The 24,271-nt window shown below is 37.0% G+C and overlaps 2 protein-coding genes across 2 annotated transcripts in view; both read right to left on the minus strand.

Moving 5' to 3' along the window:
- LOC106668211 (dynein heavy chain 5, axonemal) overlaps positions 1-3,394 on the minus strand; it is a 35,280-nt gene extending 31,886 nt beyond the window's left edge. The window contains exon 1 of the mRNA XM_024227141.1: positions 3,317-3,394. Coding sequence (XP_024082909.1) covers positions 3,317-3,394 — 78 coding nt within the window. The remainder of the gene's footprint in view (positions 1-3,316) is intronic.
- A 19,036-nt stretch (positions 3,395-22,430) lies between these two features.
- The window catches only part of LOC112126984, a 36,160-nt gene continuing 34,319 nt past the window's right edge, over positions 22,431-24,271 (minus strand). Inside the window, exon 7 of the mRNA XM_024227134.1 lies at positions 22,431-22,962. Coding sequence (XP_024082902.1) covers positions 22,777-22,962 — 186 coding nt within the window. The 3' untranslated portion in view covers positions 22,431-22,776. The remainder of the gene's footprint in view (positions 22,963-24,271) is intronic.

The raw sequence follows: 24,271 nt of genomic DNA on the forward strand, positions 1-24,271 counted from the left end.
CGAGAAATAATCTAAGAAAATGTAGTGCCATTTGCCCCCTCCCACATCATAAGAGATTCTTGCTAATGCAGGGTAATGTCAAGCCACATAGAGCACGCATTGTGGATCACAACCTGAATGAGGTTGAAAATGTCTGGCCAGCTCGAAGCCCAAATTCGAACCCAATCGAATGTTTTTGGTATGCAACATATGAATAAACCTAAACACATTAAAATTGAATGGTGGTACATTTATTTTGTCCATCATTTGGCTCCATGTTTCTAACCAATCTAGTTTCCTCTTGAAAGTTGAAACAGTTTAACATTGTCGTATTGAAATTGAAATTGAAATTTTGTTTGTTTCATTTAGATGGCCCTTAAATTCAGCAAATTTGTTCAGTTTAGGCAAGTGTTAGGCTATGTAAATAAACAATGGAAACTGAGGGAGGAGATACAGGCAGATGCCATTCTAGGCATGCCAATTGATGCCACTACTCCAAAGTACAACTTCACTAAAAAGTGCAAAGTACTGATACCAGAAAGGGAAGAATGGGCCAAAGGAACACCACTAAAGGCAAACTCCTACTTGCTAACTGACAGCCCCAAAACCGACAAGGGTACGGGAGCTGAGGGCTTTGGGATGAACCGCTTTGAACTGACAGTAAACCTAGGTAAATATGCTACAGTTTTCCAGTCTGAAATCATAGCAATTGAACAATGCGCCAGAGAAATAAAAGGGCTAGGAATACATTCCCAGAAGATAGCCTTCTTTTCTGACAGTCAGGCAGAATGAGTCTCATGCGATGTGAAGACAAATAGTGTTTGGAAATGCACGGATGCCCTGACAGAAGTCAGTGACACTAACGACCTGACCTTGGCATGGGTCCCTGGACATTTGGGGCATAAAGGCAACGAAAGGTTGACATGGCCAAAAAGGGGGCCAACATGGACACTCTGGGCCCAGAACCCTACTGCGGCTTAGCTGCTGCCAGAAAAGAGGATACATCTTAAAATGGATCCTTAATGAGTCCAAAACCTTGTGGAACAATACCACATGTATGAGGCACGGGAAGAGATTCATAGAAGGACCATCCACAAAACTTGGTTCTAGTTGGACTCCTGACAGGGCACTGCCACTTAAGAAAGCACATGCACCAGATAGGAGTACAGACAGAAGAAACACTCTGCTCTGCTAGGAAGAGGAGGAGATCGCTGAACACATTTTATGTTTCTGTGAAGGTCTATGTAGGTACAGGTTCTTGCAACTAGGACAAGAAAAACCACAAGCAAGATCCCACACCAAGAAGCCGCTGGGAAAGCTGTGGAGGTCAATAACCTAAAGCTGGCCAATGAGTTATAAATAACAGGGGAGCACAATAGATCAGGTCGAGGTGTAGTAGGCCTTGTGGCTGCCTCTTTTATCCCTATCCCTATCCCTAGGCAAGTGTTCTTTAACTCTTTTTAGCTTATTAACCACGAGAAGAAAAATGTTAAAATACACATAACGAGGAAAACTTATTTGCACAGGTAGCAAGTATGAGAAAGAAATTATTTTCACATGTGTAAATTATGGTTCTACTCACAGATTTTGGTTACAAAAAATGAATCTACATACTCACCTTACCTTCATTTTTTCTAGAATTTATTTTTTTCATTAGTTCTTCTTTTACAAATATTCGTAGGTTAAATGTAACGACAGTGTGAATGACTGGCCAGTTAATGTGTGCCAATTTGGCACTTCAATGTATTTAGTTTTATATTTATTTGTTGAATCATATTGAGGCCCTGCAAATGGTTTTAAACGTTTCTCGTACAATGACGTGATCTTTATGCGTGGGAAAAGATTGCTCGATCGTAAAAATGGAAAGGAGATGAATGTCAGTACAAATCGTGTAAAAGAGCGGTCCAAGAATGCTCCCTTGCGTCGGTGGCCGCAACGGTTTAAGGCGCTCATCACTGTAAGGTAAAGGTCCCGGGTTCGAATCCAGCGGCCCTGCATTCGAATTCGACATAGTTACAGTTTTTTTTTTTTTTTTTTTTTTTTTTTTCAAAAACACCGGCACTTCGAGGGTGGATATAACCTCTGCTGTTGCGAACCCTCGTTAAAAAAAAGTGCGTAACGATCAGCTAAACGGTCTTAGGGTAAGCAGATACTGGGTAAATTACGATTAGGTAACTTATGAGTTTTTTCGTCTTGAAAGTGTTCTTCTATTCCTTGGCTTGCAAGTAAGTCAATTTTCTATCCTTTTTATATCTTAGTGATGCCAGTTTAAACGCTGAGTGTTCGTGATGGTGATGGTGAGAAATCGAAACGCAGTGATGGACCGAAATAGCGACGAAATGCAGACCAAAATCATAAACGACGAAACTACAGGCTTATCATTTTGGAGATTATTATTAATTTAATTCAAAATTAAAAGCCCACAACTGATCTTCCGATTGAAAAGTAACGGAAAAGCTGGCCATTTAACCAAAGAGGAACCCTAAGAAGAGGGATCGTATAGTGACTTCAGACAGCTCAAATAAAAAAGAATGAGGTAAAGGAGATTTGTAGCACTTCGCTGGAAAAATGAAAATTTTATGGAAGTCTATAATAAATAACGTGAGGTAAAAAATATACACTATTGTTCAGACTTAGGTTCAACCACCATCTCCTAGGATGGCACTTAAGCCGAATTGGCATCAAAGAGTCAGCCTTCTGCCGACAATATCAAAGATTTGACGACTTTCTAGTGTAAAATGTCCGTTTTTAGGATATTTGGAAAACGGAGGAAAAGGACTCAACAAAACCGTATATTTATAAAAAAAATCTACGTTTGGAGCCCAACTAATCTCCGGGTGCTTTGCACCTACTGGCACCCTCGTAGCTACGCCACTGAATCTATTCAAGAAATTTCATGTAATCTCTGCCAAAGAACTACTTTCCCTTCACAATACATTCTCAAACATTTGCTGGAGTGAGATAGCCAATATTTGCAACTCAGCAAACACAGTAAGTCAGTGATGTTTGGACGTTTCCTTTCTTACTGGTCAGCCTATCCTAGCTGTTTTGGTCTGTCAGACGACTAAAAAAATTGTAAATTCGTGTTTATGTTAACGCCCAACTATGTACAGTACAGCAGTTGTGGGTGAGATGACATCACGTTAATTCATGGTTCTATATTGTTTTGGAAGTCATGTTTTTGAAATCAGTTTGCATTTCAGGCATGGTGAAGTAAAATTTATGAATATTTTTAAGAATAAGTTATTTTTTAACCGTTCAATTTTAATTAGAGGAAAAACGGTCCAATATTCACCGCAGATTTTTACAATTTTGCGACAGTCGATGTCTGACACACCTGCAAAAGGCTGATGTTGCTCTCTTCTTCCTCGCTGGAATCGTCCTCATTTCCGTGATGGATCGCGGCTACAAACATGTCGAGGCAGGCGAAATCGAACAGGGAATGAGTGAAGTCGAAGGGTTCTGTATGTGATGGGCTCGCTATTAAACTCCCCGCTTCACCCGACTCGACTCGAACAGGGCTGCACGCCACCCTCGGATCCTCGTCACTCAGTCACACGGAGCTTTCGACTCAGGTGAGGTGGTTTGATTTATATTTTGTCGGCTTTCTCGATTGATTTGCAGTCGAGACAACAAAAATGTTTTTGCACATTTGGCTTTTTTCACTCATTTCTTTATTTAATGCACTAATGAAGAAACATTGTTTTTCAATTCTACTCACGCTTTTAATTTTTAAAAAGTACTCATAAAGTAAAATTAAATTTTTGTTGGTCGAAATTCAAGCATATTCATATAGTTTACCTGACATATTTTCAATTTTTATTTGTTTATGGTTTTATCAATTTTATTTTATATCTTAAAACTTCGATTGGGGTTTTGTGACTAGGGAAATTGGTTGCTTAGAAATCAGATAAAATCATGATGAGAAAGAAAACAGCGATGATAAACAGACCAAAATGATCAGAAAGCGACCTATCTACACCCTCTCGGACCCTAAGAGGAAATCTCATCCCTCATTATGAAGGAAATTCATGCTAGATCAGCAAATAATACAGTCTATGATCAGTGAACATAAACATAAGAGGTTAAAATTTGCCAGAATTTACGCAGTATTTTTGCTAGAAAGCTTTTTTTTATCTGACGAAAAAAGTTTGACATTGTTCAGCTCATTGTCGCTACACAAACTGACAATGGTGAGATGGCTGTCCTTTAAATGTTTGCCATTTTGTATCTGTGTCTGTAGATGCAGATGTAGATGTAATTTTTTCAGGGTATGGTATACTGCGCCCTTTAAGAGCTATTGTATCCCCCGTTCTCTGCCTAAAGCACATCGGTGAGCCCTATTTCATCAAGAAACTTGATTAATAGGCCCGGTTTTAGTGGTTGAAGCTCTTCTATGGTCACATTATACATCCCAAAACGTTTCCTCCTGCGGGTTAATGAAGTCCGCAGTTTGTTAGTAAATGTGTTGGTGTCTCTTCTGCCTCCTTGCAGAATCTACATGTGCCATCTTGGGTTGTTCCAATTTTCTTTAAGTGTCCATTTAATCTGCAGTGTCCTGTTAGGATTCGCAGTCTGTTCCTGCTTCCTTTGACACATTCTGTGATTTCTTTCTTACCAAAATTGGTTAGAAGATTCTTGGATTGTTTATGTCCAATGAGTGAATTCCATTGTTCCTTCATTTTCATTTTGCCCTTCTATCTGAGATATCCGTTAATCACAGAAGGGTTCGGGTCCTATCAGCGGTGTGGCAGCCCCTTTCCTTGCAAGGGTGTCCACTTTCTCGTTACCTTCTACTCCCATGTGTCCTGAGAATCTGTGAATGTTTGGTTTGAGTCAGCTCATTTGATTTTGTCTGCTGGTATTCTGTATAAAACGTCGAACTGAAGTTGATTATCAGTTTTGTAATTGGTGGGGCAAGGAGGTCAAAACAGAGGGTATATTGACCAAAATGATCGGAAACGACCGGAAGCACATCTTTTCTCAGACCTAAAAAGGAAAGCTCACATTCCTAGATTCCACAGTAATCAGCAAAAATAAAAGCAGTTCATCCGAGAACAAAAAAAAACAAGTCTGGAATTTAAGAAGAACGGACCAAAAAGTGACGATAACCATACCCAAATTTTAGAAAACGATCAAACTAAAACCTACAATAAACAAGAAATAAAAAACGGCTTTTCCTTAAAAACACTGGGAAAATTACAGGCGCTAGATTTTGTTCAATGATGAAAGACTGTTTTCTTGCTGAATTGTCAATTTTTCTCTTTGGGTAGGAGAGGTGATGTACCTGTAGTTTGGCAATTTCCGAACATTTTAGTCTGCTTAAACTGTTTTGTCTGATATTTAAGTGATGCCATTTTGTCTGTGTAAGTTTGTGTCAGCTCGTATGAAGTCCGTTTCCGTTTCCGTTCTGTGCAATGGATTTGTCAAACCGGCGATGTCAAACCTGCTTGTGCATTTGGTAGGTCAAGGAATTAAATAATATAACAAACCAACAAAGAACGGCAGGAAAAAATGATCAGAAAAGACTAAACTACAAGCTCATCAGTCACCACTAACCTATGTTTCGTCGTTTGCGATCATTTTGTTTTTTTAAGTTGGATTTTGTATGTGTGTATGACAGACCAAACAGGGAGAATATACAGATCAAAATTATCGAAAACGATCAAACTACCCGCTATCACCTCAAGAAAGAGAGAATTAAAATATGCCTATGCCACGAAAATTCATAGTGGATTAGCAATAAAACATTTCATCAATGGAAAAAACTGGAAGATTACTTTTTTACGTTCTTCTTACGTTCATTGTACCCATCTGAGTCACAAGGGGACGACCGGGTTGATGTTTGACGGATTTTGCACAAACTTTTTTTGGTGATTCTACACTACAAAATATCGGTCACGTATCCGCCACTTCTTCAGAATAGGCCCTAATTTCGATAAAAAATTTGAAAGTATAAACTTTGCCTTTTTAAAATTATTTCGCCGTTCTACTTACTACATTTTACAGCATTTTGTTCTAGATTGCAATAAAAATGTAATAAAAGCTATCAAAGTTTGTCAATAACCAAAAAATTTTTAAAAACTAAATATTTTAAAAAAAAACTAGGTTAGACATTTTTTTCGTGAAACTGATATGAAATTTTGTTTCCGCACGTCTAGAGACCCATAAATACAAAATTTTGTTTGAATTTAAATTTATCGATTTTTTTGAACCCTAAAATTTTTCCGAGTTTTAACAATCCGTTCTCAGAATATCTAATTGAAACAGTTAAAATTCAAAAACGGCTAAAAGAATTTTAATGACAACTATACCATTTGCAAGAAGAGAAATGTAGCTTTGTATCGAGGTATGTACCATAAAAATGTATAAAAGTTTTCTAATAAAATACGTAAAATAAGAAAATATTTTGAAATAAACGTGAAAAACGGTTTGTGATCACATTTTTAAAATATACTAGCATGTAAGGGTACAAAAATAATAAAAAATATAAAAAAAAAAAAAAAATAAAACGGACCAACAGTTCGGCATGACACGGAAGTTGTGCGGGGTTAGCCTATTCCAAACAGTTATTAAAAAAATAAATAAAACGGACCAACAGTTCGGCATGACACAGACGTTGTGCGGGTTTAGCCTATTTTAAGCCGTTATTAAAAATAAATAAAACGGACCAACAGTTCGGCATGACACAGACGTTGTGCGGGTTTAGCCTATTCTTAAGACGTTATGTAAAATTCATATTTAATAATTATTGAATAAATACTTCTTTCCATTTAATGTTACTTAATTTTCTGTTTCTAAATTATTTCAAAAATTATCTTAAAAACCCCACTTAAAATGTTTGTATATTTATTATTAATTGCCTTAAGTTTAAAAACGAACATGATAAGGGATATTTTTATTTTAGTTATTTGAAACTACTCGCAGCTGTTCTTTCCGTATTTGTATGTTCCGATACCTCACCAAGTGTACTTTTCAGCTCAAAAGCCTCATGAGTGATTATATTAACCTCAAATCATGTACATGTATAAACGGATGCCCAGAGTTGAGCCTATCATTTCTCACAGTTGTCACGAACCTGGGTGGACCGGAAAGGATCCCGGAAGGGCGAAGTCATAAATACTTTTAATTTAGCTAATATTGTTTCTTTATTCGTAGATCTACTCTCTTTACTCTCTAATTCCACCTCCGCTGGTAGGAAACCGAAGGAGAGAGGGTGACAAAAACTGGTAGCAGAGAGTTTAATTCCCAGCAATTACACTTTTTGCAAAATTTAATTTTAGTCGCAATTAAATGATCATAAATCGTTATTTAAAGATTAAAAAATTATTATGTTTGGTGTATTAATTTCATTGTTCGTTAAGATACAAACAAAAATGTTCTAAGACGCTCAGAATATTCTAATTTGGTATGATTTAAAAAGATAATTCAACATAATAAACCTTCTGTAATCAAAGTACTTGAGAAAATAGTCAAAACTTGGATTTGACCTCCTTGTGATTCTAGCATTTTAACACCTTTAAATACTTTCGCGGAAATCGGTGCAAATTAATTTTTTGACTGATAATTTCGACGATCTTCTGCGTGACTGATTCTAGTGCAAGCTCTAACATAATTTTTTTCAATGTCTGGAAAACCATGTCTTTCATGGTTAGATAATTAGTTTTAAAGAAATTGTCAAGTGCAGTTTATAACTGTATCAAACATTAAAATTCAATTAAAAAATCAGAAATAATTTCTGACAGTGATATTTTCTTATTCTTATTTTTATCTTATTTTATGTATTTTCTTATAGAAATTTTTACATATTTTCATGGTACATACATCGTTAAAAAGCTACGTTTTTTTTCTTTCAAATGGTATGTTTGACGTTAAAACCTATTAGACGTTCAATCAGATATTTAGAGAACGACTTCTTAAAAATCGGAAATATTTTAAGATAAAAAAAAATCGATAAATTTAGATTCAAACAAAAATTTATATTTAGGAGTCTATAGAGGTGTTGAAACAAATTTTCGTATTAATGTCATAAAAGATTTTTTCATGACCTAGTATACTTGAAAAATATTTGGTTTTTAGAAATTATTTGGAGTTGACAAATTTTGATAGCTTTTACTATATTTTCATAGCAATCAGCATACAAAATGCTGTAAAATGATATATTCATATAGTTGATTTCAGTAAGTAGAACGGCGAAAAAATTAAAAAACGAAAAATTTAAACTTTCAATTTTTTTAAGCGAAACAAGGGCCTATTCTCAAGAAGTAGCGGATATGTGTCCCGTATTTTGGAGTGTAAAACCACCAAAAAAAAGTTTGATCCAAATCCGTGAAACACCAACTTGGTCGTCCCCTTGTCAGAAAAGTAAAACTTTGTGAGATTTTCTCTCTGGATCTGGGAGGAGATGAACTATGTCATTTCATACCATTCCATCCTGCCTTTCCTCATTTTAGTCTGTCAGATGAGTCAGCTGTTACGATGTTGATTGTTGCCGTTGATATTCTGTATGTGTCGAATTGGAATCGATTATCGGTTTTTGTGATTGTTAGGTCAAAGAAGTAAGGAATGTAAAAAACTCAACGATGAAAGACAGACGAATATGATCGGAAACGACCATATTCGGCGACGACATAAGACGACATAAGCTCATCGCCTCGCGGAACCAAAAGGAAATCAGACAGCAATAATTTGCCTTTATTCCACAGAATTAACTAAAAAACAGTGTTTTGGAAGAAAGCTGTTTTTTGTTTTTTCTGTCTCTCTCACTCGTCTGACAGACCAAAACAGCATGGCTAGGCAGCATGATTGGAAACGTTCAAACTACAACTTTGTCAATCCCAGACCCCAAGAAAAAAATCACAAAGTCTGTTTTATTTGTCCGAATCAAATAACACTGACAATTGGAAACTTAAGGAGGAACAGTAAAAAACAAAATGTTTCAATTATAATAAATAAAATTATAATGTGAATATCTCCACAATTTTATTTCTTGCGTACCAGAAAAGGGTATCTTGTAATTTGCTAGCAATTTAATTATTTAATCTTTGCACGTAAAGAAGTCAACAAATGTGTTCGTCATAAGATAAACAAGCAAAAATTTTTGTAAATAGTAAAATTAGTAACTGACTAACGATAGTTTTTTTTTGTACTAAAATTCCATCAACGGAAAGTTGGCAAATAATTCAAGCCTTTTAACATAAATTCTTAAATGAAAAAAACCATCCAAATTTGTTGGGTGTTTTCGTGTTTGTAATTCGGTCAGTACCGATTATTTTGGTCTGCCGTTTTTCGCTGTTTTGATTTGTCAGACCCGTCGGTTTCTCGGCAGACCCTATGAAGAAATGTCACAATTTTTCACTCGACATGTACATTCAATATTAATAACGAAATAATACTACCGCAACCCCCTGTTTTCAAGTTGAAACAAGTCTCGTCAAAACAAATCGTGAATTTGAGGACCAGTGTCAATTCCAGTTAAAGTTTTACACGCGACTGGAAATTTGATGTGGTTATGAAAGCTGTTCTGATCTACCTCGACAAATCTGGTCGTGATTAATGGAAATTTGACGACTGTGGTCAATTCAAAATGCAACAATTTCTCCTTATTTCGAATGTAGATTTTATAAAATTGATATTGTCATTTTTGTTCTTTTAAGACATAATCAAGAGAGAGAAAATGTATAGTCAGCGATCAAAACAAGCTCAATTAAATGTATATAAGCATTACTATAACTATTTAAAAATAAATTTACTTTTAGTACAATCCAATCTTTGCTCAGGACGCCGAGCATACTTGCTTAAATCACATCAAAAAGCTGACTATCGGTCTTGGTTAAATAGCCCAGAAAGGTGTCGGTGCTGGCATGTCTTAGCACATTTAAAATCCTTAAGATCGTCGAGATTAATTGTTGTGAAAAGTTCCCAGCGGGGTTCAATCCAAGTAAACAAGATAAACAATAAAGAAAACACGCGATGCTTAGTCCTGGCCAAAAGACTGTCATTGACAGTGGCACGCTAGGTTTGACATGAAACCTAATGGGAAAATCACCTTCGAAATAAAGGCACCTTTTATCAACGAACGAAAAGGTATTTATTCTTAAAAAAACATAATCTGAAAGACCAAAATGATTTGGTAAGTATTGGTGTTAGGTCGTTTCTGATCGTTCTGTCTGTCTATACTCGTTGTTTTTGAGACTGTCAGACGAGTTTCGGCATTACGCCATCTTCAGTGTGATTTTTCGTTTAGCCAAGTCCTTTTTGTACTCCGTGAAAGGGATTGTGTAATTCATAGTGTTTTGGGTTTTTTCTCTTCGGCCATTGTTATCCATGGTTCATGGATCATGGTGTAAATTATATGTATGGGTTGTTGATTTGTAAATCCGTGTCTTGTGTGCTGTCGTGAAGTTTCCGTGTCCCGTACTAAATTGCGTAGGAGAGAGTTCGCGTGTCATGGTGCATTATGGACTTTACAGTTGGGAAGGATTTTTTTATTTCACCTCCTGTGGTTCTTCTTTCCATTTCTTTAGTGTGATGTTACGGATCTTTTTTTGATTGCGTAGCAGATTGGTTTTAGGGCGTAGGTTTCTTCAAAATTACGGTTGTTGGCTGATTTCTTTCCAATCATAATCATCTTTATTTTTTCCCTAATTTACGCTATAGGTTGTAATAACAATAGTGGGGGCGTGTGTGGCCGCAACGGTTTAAGCGTTGACACGGCGCTCATCTTTCTAAGGTAAAGGTCCCGGGATCGAATCCAGCGGCCCTGCATTCGAGCCCGACATACTTACAAATGGACTTTTTTTGAAAAAAAAACAAAAAAAAAACGAAAGTTGATTGACTATGTGTAAAAATGACTATTTTTATTAATTTCCATACTTCGAGTTCTTTTATTTCTTCCATGACTGCTACGTCTTGTGCTTGGTCACCAGCGCAGGTTGGGCCTAATCGAAATCATTTGCCGCATATTCTTGTACTTTATTTGTTGACTATGGCAAACGCGCTTCCAATTTGCAGTTTATTTGATTGACCATCTGTAGAAATGATTATATCGAAGTTCATTACCCGAGAGATCACTTATTAGGTTACTGGGTGTAACCATCTATCTGTTTGCAATCTCCACTTTCTTCTTCATATTGACATTTCCCACCACTATGATTTCTTTCGACTTATACAGAATTTTGCCGTAATTTAGTCTCACTTTAACGCTATTATAGACTCACTATTTTTCCTGGTCCGCTTGACCAATTAATATCATCCAATTAATTAAGGTTTTTAAGTTGAGATAAAAAAGTCAGTGTCACGAGCGGGATTCGAACCAACAACCTTGATACGCAGCTACTCTGCTACTTGAGCTATCGTGACTTCGATCCCCTCGGGCACTAACTTCCCATCTCAACCCCACCTTTTGCATTTTCCCTCCTTTTTGCCATTTTTCAAATGTCGTGTAATCTATTTGATTCTCGGCGACAAGTGAAATGGCCACGGAGAGCTTTAGTGAAGTATACTTCATTTTAATTCATTAACTTCACTAATTTCGTGGTCCACTTGACCAAGTAATATATTACAATTAATTAAGGTTTTTAGTTGAGATGGGACTTGACCTTGACCAAAAGGTGGGGTTGAGATGGGAAGTTAATGCCCGAGGGGATCGATGTCACGATGGCTCAAGTGGTAGAGCAGCGGCGTATCTAGCCGAAGTTCGTGGGTTCGAATCCCGCTCGTGCCATTGACTTTTTTATCTCAACTAAAAACCTTAATTAATTGTAATAATGAAGTATACTTCACTAAAGCTCTCCGTGGCCATTTCACTTGTCCCCGAGAATGAAATAGATTACATGACATTTGAAAAATGGCAAAAAGGATGGAAAATTCAAAAGGTGGGGTTGAGATGGGAAGTTAGTGCCCGGGGGGATCGAGGTCACGATAGCTTAAGTGGTAGAGTAGCTGCGTATCAAGCTGAAGGTCGTAGGTTCGAATCCCGCTCGTGGCACTGACTTTTTTTATCTCAACTTAAAAACCTTTATTAATTGGATCCTATTATAGACTTTTGCTAGAATACAAGCAGCTTCTTAGAATGTGGCTTTGTATCCTTTCTTAATTTTAAGAGCAAACAACCTTTACACGCATTTCAGCTAATTAATATTGTAGTTATGTGTGGTGGTTAGTGACCGTTAGTCGATGATTATTCGGAAATCGTGAGATGCGGTCTGGTGTGACGTAGGTTTCAGAAAAATATTTTCTTTATCGTGCCAACGTTTCGATCTTGATTGAGATCATCTTCAGGGCCTGGGATATACAAACATTGTTTAAATTTAACAAATACATGTAGGATGTGGGAAAAAGTGAATTTATACAATGCAAACAAATATTTTTTTATATTCAATCCAAGTATTTCTACTCACTCAAAGTGGTTTTTTTTCTGCGTACATTTGCCATTCTTGGTGTAGTGTTGAGAATGCTAGTGGGATATTGCTGTTTTATGTTTATGTACTTTGGATTTTGAAGGATTGGGGAAGGAAGTAGATATAGAAAAACATTTTTGTACAAGGCGTCGGCTTCTTTGATGTGAAAAGAGCCGACGAAGGGAAAAAACGTTGGAAATGATTCGGCCAGATTATCCTTTCAGGATTATATAGACGGGGATAAATAGGAAAAGGAAAGCTAATTTGTTGAAAAAATTAGACTATGTAAAAATGTTTGATGTGTGGAATGTGATGAATGTTTTATATGTTATCATATATGTTTTGTGTAATGTGATAATATATGTATGTTCTCGGTATTGAATTTGATTAGTGATATAAGTTTGTAAATCCCAGGCCCTGAAGATGATCTCAATAAAGATCGAAACGTTGGCACGATAAAGAAAATGTTTTTCTGAAACCTACGTCACACCAGACCGCATCTCACGACTTCCGAATAATAATTGTAGTTATGTTTTATGGGAGTGAGCATAAAAGTGTTGGTTCAAATTCTGAGAATTCTTCTGTGATCATTTTCAGGGCCTCAGGGCCCCTGCCTCAACAGATTTTTGCTGAACTTGACAGGGCAGTCGAGTTGACTTGCCCATACTTGTACTACCGTGGTCGAAAATCAGTTAATTTGCACGTATTTCCTTTTTAATTCAAGTTCGTTTTTCGGAAGGTGACATTGTGGTTTTTAATTTGTCCGTCATGTGTACGAGTGCTACCATTTCGTGTTTGTGTGGGTAGTATGAGCAAGCTCGTATGATGATCGCTGCCGTTGGTTTTCTGTCTACTTCGAACCTGAGGTCATAGCCAGTTTTCGTATTTCAAACAATTTGTCATATGAGATTAAAACGCACTAGAACAAGCTTAACACCGAAAATAAGTGGGCTTTGTCTTGGCTCTACTTTGGCCAATGAATGAAGCATTGGTCACTATGAGAAGAAAAGGAGAGGACCCTGTTCATACAAGGAGATGACTTCCTGATGACCTGTAATAAATTCAGAACGCTTTTTAACACGATTTGAGAAGATACATCCTGTTCTGGTTAATTCAACTTTTAACCAAACATTCAAGCCTGAAAAACCCCTTTTGTGGGTTTGCACAGGGATTAAATCAATGCCACAATGATGAGTTCGGACGACAGAAAAAAACAAAAAATCATCAGTGATCCAGGTTATTTTTACAAGAAGTTTCAGTCACTATCGTAAAAACCCCAGCCTTGTGTTACACTCTTATAGTTGAATATGAAAAGGATGATTTGAGATAAAAATCCGTTCGGTTCGTGTCTGTCGTGTTATCGTGCGAACCGGCGGCAAATATCACGCAACTTCCATCCCTTGGAGAAGTTTGCCCGAAATGGGTGCAGTCCCGTCAAAATCGAGAAAAGATGATGCTAATTTAGGCCGTGTATGCTGTACGATCTTATTTTAATGTACATTTCTCATTGTCGAAAACTAGTTAACCATTTTCGTTATTTTTCATTAAACCCGTCATGGATTTATGATAGCGAATATACATATAAAGAGAACGTATCAATGATTGTAATATATTACAATTAATCAAGGTTTTTAGTTGAGATAAAAAAGTCAGTGGCACTAGCGGGATTCGAACCCACGATCTTCGGCTAGATACGCCGCTGCTCTACCACTTGAGCTATCGTGACCTCTATCCACTCGGACATCAACTTCCCATCTCAACCGCACCTTTTGAATTTTCCCTCCTCAAATTTGAAAAATGGCAAAAAGGAGGGAAAATTCAAAAGGTGCGGTTGAGATGGGAAGTTGATGTCCGAGTGGATCGAGGCCACGATAGCTCAAGTGGTAGAGCAGCAGCGTGTCTAGCCGAAGATCGTGGGTTCGAATCCCGCTCGTGCCATTGACTTTTTATCTCAACTAAAAACCTTGATTAATTGTAATGTATTAATTGGTCAAGCGGACCACAAAATTAGTGAATTTAATTGTAATATAGTTTAGGTTATTAACTTTTTGTTGTTGATTTCCAGCAGTTAATACAACAATCTCTGGTAGCACACCGACCTATCTGATGGACGTTGAATGGATATTGAAGCGATTAGGTATTTTGCCTTAATTTAGGTCTTTTATGTTCTTTTCTTACCAGTCCCAGCCCCTATGAAGAAATATTTTTCATATAATCCTTTCTGCCAATCCTTTCTGGACATCAACTTGTTGAGAAGATTGCTTAACCTTTGGGAATCGCATGTGTGAAGCTCTTAGCACATCTTGAACTGCTGGCACCACGAAGCCATTTTGAAAAGTGGCCAACCTGATAACTGGAGAGATTTTGCTATTATTCTTAGGGCTTCTTTTTTAAAAGGTTAGTGACCGGGGACTATAGTGGTCTTGAGGTTGAGGCTTATCGTCGTAGACCTTTGGCTGTGTGCAGAGGAAGCCAATGAGGTGTCGATGAGCCAGATGGTTATAGAAGCCTGTAGTTTATTAGTGATTATGATATATGTCTGGTTTTTTATGATATATGAGCCCTACTTAAATAGACGGACGCTGCATTCTTATTGGATGTTGTTTACAAGAAGGAAGTAATGGCTATCATGGTCGTAGAAATCGCTGTTAGTGTTATGTTAGAGATGTAGAGCCTCGGGCAGTTAAACCAAGTTGGCTACCTAGTGATGAGTACTGTCGAAAATGACCCTGTTGTTTGTGGCTCCTGTTAGCTGACTGTTCCATTAATGATCGGTACCCCTGCTTACTGCATTTTCCTTGGCTGTTGTTTGGAAGGCGGAAATAATGTCTAAGTAGGCGGGACTGCCAGCAGTGCGGCTAGTGGAAAGTTAAGAACGCTACAGGCGTCACCAGAAAGGTTATTACTACACTGCTTAGTTGATAATCAAAAGTGTCCTAGAACTTCAGGTCATTACACATTGTTAGTCCCTTATCGATGATTTGACAAAGAAAACATTTTGGATATCAGCACGCTATTGATCGTCATCATTACGAAACTATGTTTCCTGCTTGGTTATCAAAAGAGCCATACCAGAATCGTCATTCATAGTATCTACATGTTTTTTTAAATTCAGAATTAGAAATCAACTGTATGATACAACGATTAAACTACCGTGGAGACACAAAACGGTGGTCAGCGATAGTAAGATGTTTTCTAAAATTTCAGATAATCAAAAAATGTTAGTCTTTTATAGATAGACCTAGAAAACGATGTCATTGATCGTCAACGTTTGCCTTTGATACTTTCTGATGATTTCTGATCAATTTGGCCTATTCGTTTAGTTAATGGATTGCTAGAAATTTCACCAATTTCGATCTGGGTTGTTCTCAAATGGTTCGCTTGAGACGACAGGTCTTTGCGCAGTAGATTTTTAGGACGGTGAGAGTTAACGTTAACGCTCTTGACGTTTGCTATTCCTTTATCTCAAGCTGCCCTTCGATCGGGCTACTTTGGAAAATTTATGAGTCTTGACGTTTACCTTTACCTGATCTTAAAAACCTACAGACACGCGCAGATGCAGGGCATCCCAAGGAAGTATCTTAGGACTCATTCTCTTCGCACTATATACCTCCAAACACTCTTACCCTTTCTGAAACTTTTCTTACCACCTACGCGAATAGTGTCATCCTTTGCTTTCATAAAGTTTGTATCAAGTCAACAAAAAACCTGCGAACTCATGTCACATCCTTTGAACACAGGTTCAAAAGGTAGAAAATAAAAATAAACGCACAAAAACGTTAAAATATCTCTTTCGCCCTAAGCAAGATAACTACTGTTCTCATCTACTACAATAGTATCCATTTTGGGCTATAGACTTACAAAAAAAAAAAGGCAAACTCACCAGACGCTTCTTTTAAAAAGACAGCCTACAAAACAAACGTCTCTTATACATCACTATTCTGTGAAGCTTTTGGACGTCCACCATCGAACTCCAACCCTAACATATCCTATCCAAAACATCGTCAATCCTCCTTTCTACATATCCAATGTTCGCTCCCAATTAATGCCCAATATGTCCATGATGTAGCCAAAAAGAGCTACAAGACGTTTCACATTAACCTGTCGCAGCCCTCTCAATTCTTTCATCTCGCACCCTTCCAGATATCCTATCCGATCGAAGCGTCACTGGCCTCGCGACGTGTCAATGAGAGTTATCTAACAGCAACTTGCTGTGATTGAAGATCTTTAAACGAAAGCCATCTTCCAATTCTTCAGGCCAAATTGTATGACATTCTAAAATAAAATGGCGGTCATACCAGTAACTATATCAATCAAATTTACATTTTAGATATGAACAGTTTCTGGTTGTTTGTATCGGGTTGTCCGGAAAATAATGCAGGATTTTAAGTTTTCATTAAAAAAAATCTATATAAAATATTCTGTTTACGTTTACAGGATTACTCATTTGTATGAATGTCAACACTTATTAATCCTCTTCCAAATGATATTGTTTGTTTACCTCTGTAGCATTCCGCTACTTGGAAATAATTCAGTCATCCTTATAATGTCAAAGCGAGAATTTCGTACGATTTTCTTTTACGAGTTTAAACTCGGCCGAAGCGGAGCCCAAACGGCTAGAAACATTAACCAAGTCTGGGGCGAGGGTTGTGTTAATGAGTGCACTGTGCAAAGGTGGTTTAAAAAATTTCGGGAGGGAGATTTCAGCCTTGAAGATGAAGAAGGTCGTGGAAGGCCTTCCTCTCTTAATGATGATGTTCTGCGATCAGTGGTGGAAGAAAACCCCAAAACAACTGTTCGAGAACTTGCAGAGCAACTCAAAGTCAGTAAAACGACCGTCGCTGACCACCTCAAGGCGATTGGAAAAGTGAAAAAACTCGAAAATTGGGTTCCACACTCATTAAACGATCGCCAAAAAATCAGCGCTTTGATGTTTGTGCATCACTTCTTTGTCGAAACAAAAATGACCCATTTCTGGCCAGAATTGTTACATGTGACGAAAAGTGGATTCTCTACGATAACACTAGACGTTCTGGACAGTGGCTCGACAAAGGAGAAGCTCCAAAGCCCCCAACTCATCAAAAAAAGGTAATGGTTACGGTATGGTGGGCTTCATTTGGTTTAATACACTACAGCTTCTTAAATCCTGGCGAAACCATCAATGCTGAATCATACTGTAACCAAATTAATACCATGCATCAGAAATTGGCAGTAATGAAGCCCTCTTTGGTCAATCGGAAAGGGCCCATTTTGTTGCATGACAACGCTCGACCACATGTGTCACGTGTAACGTCACAAAAATTATTGGAGCTTGGCTATGAAACTTTGCCTCACCCACCCTACTCTCCGGACCTCTCGCCTACTGACTACCATTTTTTTAGACACCTGGACCACTACTTACAACACATAATATTCAAAAATCAAACGGAACTGGAAAATGCATTTATTGACTTTATCAATTCTAAAAATTCTGAATTCTACTCAGACGGAATTAATAAGTTACCAACACGTTGGGAGAAATGTATTGAGAGTATGGGAAATTATTTTGATTAAAGAACATTGCTTTAAAGTAACTAGTTTCTTTTTTTTTGTTTAATACCAAAATCCTGCATTATTTTCCGGACAACCCAATAGATAGGTTTGTAATTAATTCTGCTAATGTAAAAATTCAGGACATTTTTCAATTTCTTAACTGTTTATTCAAATAAAACAGGAATATTTGATGCTGTGCTTGTAGATTATTTAATAGGGTTTTTGAGCCCACAGGATGCCGAATTATAAACCGAGACCACAATCCAGTTAGAACCTGTAATTATATTGAATTCAGAGGATTCAACTTGAAACTCCGTCGGTGCGTTAAGACTTTACCAGTTGGAACATCGCTTAAGAAGCATGTCAACTGGCTAAATCTTCATTCACGAGAATTAGCAATCCCGGAATCGTGTTTCATGGCAGATCTTCGACAGATGTTTAAGATGTGTGTGAATATAAACTTTCAAAACTATGTTAAATCCCAGTTCGAAAAAATCTGCGAACTCGTACGCACTTCTTTCTTTTTTTCCCACCTTTATATCAATAATTGAAGTCAATTTTCAATTGTCTCTTACACGTCTCAAACATTTAGGGCTGTATATTTTAGTAAAAATTTACTAAAAAATAAAAAATAAACAAGAAAATTTGGTAAGTTTTTAACGAAACGACTGGATGGCCGTACACCAGTTAAGGAAAGCTTGAAAAAGGGTAGGAATGTCTGCGGTTATACTATGTAAAGGATGGGTCCAAAAACAATTCCTTGGGATGCCCCTGCATCCGCTTGATAGAGAGTTGCCACTGATTACTTGAAACTTTGGGTAAGTAGGATTTTAGAATCAGATAGAGGTAAAAGAACTATTTTAAAGCTGCCCCCTAGTGCCATACCCGATCGAAGGCTTGCTTCACATCTATAATCACGGGAGCAGCACTTTTGTCGAAGAAAAAACCTGAGAGAAAAAGGAAAGCCGAAGGACTTCCGTTGGTGGTGCACACATAGATATACAACTTCTTCTTTCCGTTTTGCCATTTATCACCTATAACATAAAACTCACCTATAGTCAGGTACATTATTTCAAACCATCACAGTTTTGCAACGAGCCTTTTCTCTTTTCCTTAAAGATGCTTGGAGAATTTACTACTACAGACCTACCTGTCTCCAGCACTTGTAACAACGACCCGTCAATTTCGGTTGAATTTGTAGCAATCCATGAACAAAATTAAGTAAAAATGATCAGAAATCATGTCATCCATACATAACCTTGACGATCAGTGGCATCCTGACGTCATAGATGTTCGATTTCTAAGTTTAATCATCTATAAAAGGTTAGCATTTAATGATTATGTTGGAAACAACATTACTGGCACTGTACACAAAGGGTAGTTAAATTTGAATGATGAATCTGGTATGGCTCTTTTGATTAATAACTGCGCAGAGTACAAACCTTTATGGTGATAACCTGCAGCACACTTAGGTGTTCATCAATCCTTCCTGACATCACTACTTTGACTTTACTCCGCCTATCAAATAAAAGCCAATGAGAATGCAGTGCCCTATTAAGACAACTTGCTTGAATCAGATTAGTCGTCGATTAATGAAGCAATCAGCCAACAGAAGTCACAAGCCACACGCTCCCTCAGCAGCGCTTGCTCACTTGACAGCCCACACGTCATAGGTGTCCGTGGCACCACTCTTCTTACTCGACACTAACCACGGTTTCAACAATGATCCAATGGCCACTTCTCATTCATATCGTACACACCTAAATAGGCAAGATGTACTGGCATACACCGTCGAACGGCCTATTCTCGCCCAGACGTGTTCATTCAACATTCTCGCTAATAAATACATTCATTAGGAAAAATAAGAGAAGTTGATTAGCGAAAGGACAGATTATATTAAGCCGTAAGCATTCACCGCTGGCCAATATTGAAATAAGTTCTCTGGATCTTTTTTTGATCCAAGGGTAGGCGATAATCGTTCTCTACAAATTTTTAATCCCTCTCACTCGCAGTAGGCTGAAGATGTCTACTAGCCCCTTCTTAATTGGTTTGCAATTTAAACGATATTTGTTTGGTGCAATTTTTTGTCTTTAATTTTGTTAATTAACGTTGTTTGTTTCTTTAAGTGTTATGTTTGGTTTTAGGTTATGCTATGTTTTGCAAGCTTTTATATTGGGGCGGTGTAATCAGGTTGTAATAAAGCAATTGGTCGAGAAATCAAATAAATGATGAAAATTGCAGAAATTGAGAAGTCGCACAGAGATGGGCTACGGCATGGCACCCTTAACACATCGAACTACTGAGCATTGGCACTACATTATATCTATAAAAAATATTAGCGTGTATATATTGTTTTAAAGAGTATAACTTTTAACAAGTCTAAGAGTGGAGGATAAAGAGGATAGAGGATTTGTTTTCAGTTGGGAACAGTCTGATCGACCATGATTCGATTTTTCCTAGAATGGCGATAAAGCTCAGCTTTGGCCATAACGTCTAGTCTGAATCTGACAGCAAACGTGTGCGAAGTATGTCAAAAATAACATGTTACCTGACTGGCAATGTCTGACTCGCCCATTCCTGACGGGGAAAAATAAACGCTCGCGTTGCTAAGAAGTGGAGCCCGTCCTCATCGGCTGACTCCGCCAGTCACCGTGTATTATTGATGTCAAACGTATTTCCTTGTATCGAACAAACCGCGACTCGAGCGTGACCCGACTCAACAAATCGGCTTTTAAACTTATGCATCTCTGAAATCCTCTTTTTTCAATATTGTGCAATTCCAATTTAAATTACGACCGCACATGTTATTGAATGAGAGTCAGGGCACAAAATCGATCACCGTTCACTATTCAAAAGATAAAGTCGATTAGATACACCCAGTAGTACAAATTGGTCTGAAGCCATTTTGCTTTTTCTAGGAGATACTATTTTCAAAACATCCTTTCCATCAGTCTCATTGTTAATAACTTCCAGTATTTGCCTCTCTGGCTTTATGATTGCTACTAGAATGTTTCCAACAATCTTTGATGACAGGTTACCTGCTTTCACCAATCTCTTAGTGAGCTTACAATATTGACCTCTTCTGACTATTATGACTGCTTCTAGACCTGTTTCCTCCAATCTCAATGTAAACTTACAGTATTTGCATCCTCTGGTTTTGATGACAGGTTACCTGCTTTCACCAATCTCTTAGTGAGCTTACAGTATTTGCCTCCTCTGGCTTTACGTCTGCTTCTAGACCTGTTTCTACCAATCTCTTTGTAAACTTACAGTATTTGCATCCTCTGGTTTTGATGACAAGTTACCTGCTTTTACCAATCTCTTAGTGAGCTTACAATATTGACCTCCTCTGGCTATTATGGCTGCTTCTAGACTCGTTTCTACCAATCTCATTGTAAACTTACAGTATTTGCATCATCTGGCTTTATGACTGCTTCTAGACCTGTTTTCAACAATCTCTCAGTGAGCTTATAATATTGAATTCCTCAGGCTATTATGACTGCTTCTAGACCTGTTTCCACCAATCTCAATGTAAACTTACAGTATTTGCATCCTCTGGTTTTGATGACAGGTTACCTGCTTTTACCAATCTCTTAGTGAGCTTACAATATTGACCTCCTCTGGCTATTATGACTGCTTCTAGACCTGTTTCCACCAATCTCAATGTAAACTTACAGTATTTGCATCCTCAGGTTTTGATGACAGGTTACCTGCTTCCACCAATCTCTTAATGAGCTTACAATATTCACCTCCTCTGGCTATTATGACTGCTTCTAGAACTGTTTCCATCAATCTCGTTGTGAGCTTACAGTATTTGCATCCTCTCACTTTACGACTGCTTCTAGACCTGTTCCATCAATCTCAAACATGTAGTTTGTAAAACTAGTTACAAACATACTCTCATTCTTAAATGTTGTTTCCTATTTATGTGCCGTTTACTCAAGTAGGGCATAGGAGTATCTTGATATTCTTTATCAATCTTCACTCTTGTTATAAAACTAATATAATTGAGTGTCGATGGGGTATTCAATATTCCACCATCTCACACTATACATTCTTGCTAATAAATACATTCAATCCAACCTTCAATCTGAACCGTTGGAGCCACCAATGACCCCTGAGCTTTCTTTTGTTTATATTGAGATTGAATGCATAGACATCCGTTCCTATCATACAATCATTTACCTGAAACTCAGCTTTAACAGCTAAAATATCTAATAATGTAATTTATAAACAGGTAGTGAAAACCCAGTTATATGGTGTAAAAAAAAATCTATTGCGTAGCAATTATTTATTTGTTTACTTTGAAAGATTTTTCAATAATATCGGGTGTATTTTTTGAAACATCGTAACCATACAAGTTTTAATAATATCAGTTAATAAATATCATACTTATTTAAGTACTTAACCATTAAAAAATATATTTGTAACAAAGGAAAATGTTTTGAGCATACAATATCGTGTAATTATCTAATAATAATAAAATTTATACAAATAATGCTTAAATAAATACTGTTTTCAATAATAATTTAAAAACAATTTTACTGGCCTTTATTGAATAATATTCCAAAAAATAAAACTATATATTACATACAGAGTGATGTGCTATTTTAAGTAATGTTATCTGCTTAAAAAATAATGCATTGGCATAAATAAACATATATTTTTTAATATGATGACTACAAATTAAAATACTGATGTTTGAGACTCATAAGTGTGATGGATTCTGTAAAATAATAAAATTTTATAAGCATAAATACCTCAGATCTGATACAAAAATAAACGTTTCAATAGAAACAAGACTATTCCTATTCCCAAACCCTTTCCCATATTTGAAATGAGTGCGGAATAAATGAACAAAACATTAGACTGTCGACTGCCACGCAGAGCCAAAACCAGCAGCTGTATCCGAGTCTGAGTCCTGTGCAGAGGCGCCTCGTTCGTGTGTCCTATCAGCAAGATGCGTCTTGGAGCTGAAGTCCTGCGCCCTCTTCGATTTGCGCTTTTTGATCGGGCCAAATTTAGGCGGTGGCATTTTCTTTTGTTCAGCCTGCAAATATGTAATGAGTAAATGATTCAGTCAAATTTAAAAAAATGTCTATAAGCATACACGCATGTACGTGCATGTACACTAGTACATTAGAGAAAGAGTGTAAAGGTTTCACAAAAGTACATAAATTTTACTAGTCAAAACCTTTGTTAAATTTTAACATGAATATGTGCTGGATACAAAAATTCTTTTTACAAGAAAATTAAGTGTCATCAATTCCATGTTGCTGAGGAGAGCTCGAGAGCGATAGGTTAAGTTAGGTTAGAAAAGGTTAGGTTTGGTAGGGTTAGGTTTTTTTATGGCATGGTCGAATAACGACCACTCTACTGCAACCTACAAATCTATGTGGAACTCCTATTATTATGGTCATTACGAATGCACTTTTTTCCGCAAAGGTAAGTGCCTAAGCACTGTCATCATTGGCTATTCTGTATACAGGTTAGTTTTTCACCTTCATGTAATGACTTTATGTAATATTCAGGTTGTGTAATATACTAAGTCCATTGAGAGCTATGATTTCTATTATCTCCCGTTCTGTACCGTTGAATCCTAGTTCAAAAAGATATTTTATTAGAAGGCCTGGTTTCAGTAGTTGAATTTCTTCTATGGTTATATTGTACATTCCAAAGCACTTCCTCCTTGCAGGCAAGTGTAGTTCCACAGTAAATAGATGCATCAGTGTTTTTTCTATTTTCTTGCAGAATCTAGACCATGTTGGATTATATCAATCTTCTTTGAATGCCTATTCAATCGGCAGTAATCTGTTAAGGTTCGAAGGTTTTTCCTGCTTCTTTTGTTGCATTCTGTTGCTTCTTTCCTTCTGAAACTCGCCAGAAGGTTCTTGGATTGTTAGTGATTTCTATTATTTCCTCACTTTTATCCTGTCTTTTGTCTAATGTACTTATTGATAGTGTGAATCCCTATCTCAACTTGGCCATTTTCTTCACATGGTAGGCCAGTATAGAAGCTATATTCCTCCATATTGTTGATAAAGAGGACTTCCTTCGTTTTCCTTTCTAGAGAGATTTATAAATCTTTTAAACCTGCCTCAAACCTGGTGCTTTTGTCCAGTGCTTGAGTTGTTTCTTCTCAACATATTTTTCCAGCTCCATCTTTAAGTACACTTTCTCATTAGATTGAGTTAGATTTAAGGATTATATAGGTAAAATATATATACGATTCAATGATTTTACTTGAAATGGAGAAAATATGGGAACTCGATTTGGGCTTTTTTCCCTAAAAATTTAACCATCTTAGAATCAGCATTTGCATTTACTGACAATACTACTTTTTTTGTTGACTTCAGCAT

This window comes from Cimex lectularius, unplaced genomic scaffold (assembly GCF_000648675.2).
Source record: "Cimex lectularius strain Harlan isolate CLEC.00 unplaced genomic scaffold, Clec_2.1 scaffold158, whole genome shotgun sequence".
Lineage (NCBI taxonomy): Eukaryota > Metazoa > Arthropoda > Insecta > Hemiptera > Cimicidae > Cimex > Cimex lectularius.